Raw genomic sequence first — 3,836 nt, 5'->3', positions numbered from 1 at the left:
CTACTAGACTCGAGCTTCTAGATCGCTACCTTCAAGTTCTACCTGATCTCTTTAAGTTAGCATTAATCTAGATGGTCTGTGCGCTGAAAATTTTTCTTAAGGTTTGTAAGATAGCTGTAGAGAGACTAGTATTTCCCTCTACTACGCGGCAGCGCGCTAGATGCACGCTTTAAAAGTAGTCGTAAACGATTTCTTATAAGAGATTTGTATATATTTAGCTAGTATTACACCTATTCTAGAAAACTCGAAGTTGGTGTGTGTGTCTATAATTTAATTAGCTACTCTACTTATTTTAGTATAGTCTCTTAAGACGTCTAGTAGCTTTAGTAGCTTATTTTAGGCTATATGAAATTCTTCTATTATAGAGGCTTAGAGAATTAAGTCTCTAGTCTAATAAATTACCTATTTAGTATTCTTAGTAATTAGTTTTAGGCTAGAGGTATTCTAATATAAGTTTCTACCTCTATAAGTAGTCTCTAGTAAGAAGTTAGCGTATTACTTATTTAGTAGTAGTATTAGTATTTTAAATATACTTAGTATTTATTAGTTCTAGGTAGGAGTAGCTAGTAGAGACTCTACGTCTATTTCTCTATTAATTTAAGCCTCTAGTCCTTAGCTCTCTTACCTATTTTCCTACGTATTTACTATAATAGTATTACTATTAGGCAGCATTTTATTACTAAGCTTTTTTTCTTAGTAAGCTATAGAGTAGTCTATATATTCTTATTTTCGTAAGTGAGACGTGTTTAAATTAGCTACTTTACTAGCTTCTAGCTCTATAGCGCGTAGGCTACACGACTTAGTACTAGTTATAATTAATTTCTTAGGATGGATTTGTATATATTAAGCTAAAATTATACCTATTCTAGAAAACTCGAAGTTGGTGTGTGTGTTAGTTTGTGTAGATTACTAGAAAACACGAGGAATGTGTTCGTATCTTCCTTAAAGCTTTTTCATGTCCCGCATAGGCCTTGGCGTACTAAGACTAGCTGCTAATGCGAATTTTAACAGACGATGGACAAAAGACAATGCTGTGAAGCATTAGAAACCATTGTATATGATCTCTGCTTGTTTACGTCTGGCCGCTTCCCCGAACTGTCCATGTCCGCAGTGGATATTAATATCACAACGCGCTTATAAACAAGCACGACTGCTTGATTGCACCTCCGTCATGTGATCAGTGAGGTTATTCAGCACGAAGCCTCCCGGAGAACCCTGCCCCGCAGACTTAATTGGAAGAAAATAGCACTAATTAGTCCAAGTACCCTGATAAACAGAGGGAGGGATTGATTTAGGTCCACCTGCTTTAGGTATTATAACGACATGACGAATATGCCTTATATCATAAGTAGTTGTAGTGAATGTAGCCAAGTGCGTTGAGGAAGGTAGTATCTGTAAATTACAATAGAGTACAGGAGGAGGTGGAGGGGGGATCGTCTTAAGCTACTGAGGCCCCATTAGCCTCAACACAAATTCATACACTCCGAGAGTGCTAACTGCTGATGGTATGGATCGAGCCATATAAGGTATGAGGCCACTATAAAGTCCTGCTAAGCCTTCCGATTGGCCAACGGAACGAAAGCATTGCCAAAGTCCAGTGTATCGTGGCGAGTGGATCCCAACCGGAGCTTGACGTAACCAAGTCCTAATCACCTGTGCATAGTCAGCAAAAATAACGACAGAATGCGGTAGGGAAAATACTTCGTGGGGGTATGTCAATAGAACCGTCGCGCACTTAGCAGATCCCGATGCTCCACTAGTACTGATCCAATGGGAGAGCTCTTCGTTCATTCCGCCCTTGTCGTTCAACGACTTGCGATACACGGCTTTTAATTGTTCATAGATGACTAAGTGAAGAGCTGTCTTGACAGTACCCAAATAGCTTGCGCTTATGCCTCTGTATAACCCCTTAATCCCTTCTTGTGCCACCACTTTTCGAACGTAGTCAATTATGTTTTAATACTACTGAGTGTTCTTGTTAAGCTGAAGTCGTGTTTTGATACGCCATATGGGGTTTGTAGCAGTGGGTTGGCATAGCCTACTTGCTGGGGCAGACCGCATTTCAGCCGCTCTATAGTCGACTGTCTGACATAACGGGACGCAAGCCCATCCTTCTTATCTCAGTTATATGCACTATAGCTAGTGGACTGCTAAAGCTTAATAGAATATAGAGATAAGTACTAGTAGATTTAGAATTATAAGTAAACTATATTTTAGCGTATATAGTAGCCTAAGCTAGACTTAAAGTATAATAGAAATAATAGCCTTATTTACTATATAACGTCAAAACAAGGCACAACTAATAGCTACACAACCTACCTAAAAACCAGCCCAAAGCTCATACGCAGCTATTGCAGCAAACAACTCAAACTAGGCCTAGACGACAGTACAGCCAAGGAAGAAGTAAGCACAACAGGCTAAAAAACCAGCATCTTACTACCAGACGCTATTTTCGATCAACAACTTCGAGTTTTTTAGAATAGACCACCTCGCTGCTTACTAAGAGAAAGCTTAGTAATAAAATGCCGCCTGACAGTGATACTATTATAGTAAATACGCAGGAGAATAGGTAGGAAAGTCAAGGGCTAGAGGCTCAAATTGATAGAGAAATGGAGTTAGAGTCTACTCTAGCCACCCCCACCTAAAACTAATAAACACCTAGCGTATTTAAAGTACTAATACTACTACTAAATAAGCGATATGCTAATTTCTTACTAGACTCTACCTATAGAGGCAGAAACCTATACTAAAACATCTCTAGCCTAAAACTAGTTGCTAAGAACGCTAAATAGGCAATCTATTAGGCTAGAGACCTAATTCTCTAGGCCTTTATAATAGAAGAATCCTATATAGCTTAAAATAAGCTACTAGAGCTACTTTACGTCTTTAGAGACTACACTAAAATAAGTAAAGTAGCTAACTAAATAATAGAAAAACTATCTATAAAGCTAGCTTACCACTTAGCTACGCTTATAAACGCGTCTTAGTAAGTAATAAAGACGCTTAAATAAGCTATAATAGTAGCTTCTAAAGCTCTACTAACACCCTAGCTAGCTTAAAAGCTAGCTCCAACCTCCTACGCTGTAGTTATAGTAAATAACGCTAACTAAGCCTAGACAATAATATAGCTAAAGAAGAAGCTAGCAAAAACGATAAAACTAGTGTTACAAGTAACAAGAAGGATTCTCTCCTTGACAAGTGACGAGATGGCTGAAAGCCTAAGGACGTCCACGTCAGAAGGTAATGATCATCGCGGGGCGAAGATCACGTGATTGACATCACGCCAAGACAACCATCAGGCGCTAGTATGTGACGGCAGCAATCCTTTGATGGTAGCCATCAGGACATCAGGCCAAGCCAAGGAAAAGTCGTGACGGCAGTGATGGCAGGACTGGAAACAATGAGGATATAAGGATGGATGGATTTCATTATTACTCTCGTTGTGGTCAACTCAAATTGTACTTTCTTACTAGTATTGTTACTTCACAAGATAGTTACATGTTAGTCTATCGAATAGATTAGCGTTGTCAAAACCCGGTTACATCCATAACTCTTTTCCAATACGAATCGCCAGACAACTCTCACGGAGCTAGTCTCTATTCCTACTCGCCCTAACCCGGACCGAGCCAGAGAAGTATTAGCACCCAACCCCGTGTAACACTTTGACCACCCACGGATTCAGTGGAGGATTAACCAACAGCGTCCGATTAAGATTCAGACCATGTCACAGAACTCTAACGAGTATGTCAACATTCCAGGCCCGGTGCCTGACGAGAACGTCAACATGACTGGTCATACCCAAGGAGGTATCAACGAGCCGGCGGCAGGGAGCCCCG

General features: G+C 40.0%; 1 protein-coding gene across 1 annotated transcript; it reads right to left on the bottom strand.

The window, feature by feature from the left end:
• Window positions 1-1,461: 1,461 nt before the first annotated feature.
• On the bottom strand, window positions 1,462-1,956 carry PSV08DRAFT_155197 (carrier protein Rim2p/Mrs12p; the record flags this gene model as incomplete). Its single annotated transcript, XM_014216931.2, has 2 exons — window positions 1,462-1,653; window positions 1,702-1,956. Coding segments are annotated over 2 exons (447 nt in total), but the record flags the coding sequence as incomplete, so codon positions are not given.
• Window positions 1,957-3,836: the final 1,880 nt, after the last annotated feature.

Source organism: Bipolaris maydis (assembly GCF_028858645.1).
Source record: "Bipolaris maydis strain C4 unplaced genomic scaffold PSV08scaffold_17, whole genome shotgun sequence".
Classification (NCBI taxonomy): domain Eukaryota; kingdom Fungi; phylum Ascomycota; class Dothideomycetes; order Pleosporales; family Pleosporaceae; genus Bipolaris; species Bipolaris maydis.
This window is presented reverse-complemented; position numbering and strand designations above follow the sequence as displayed.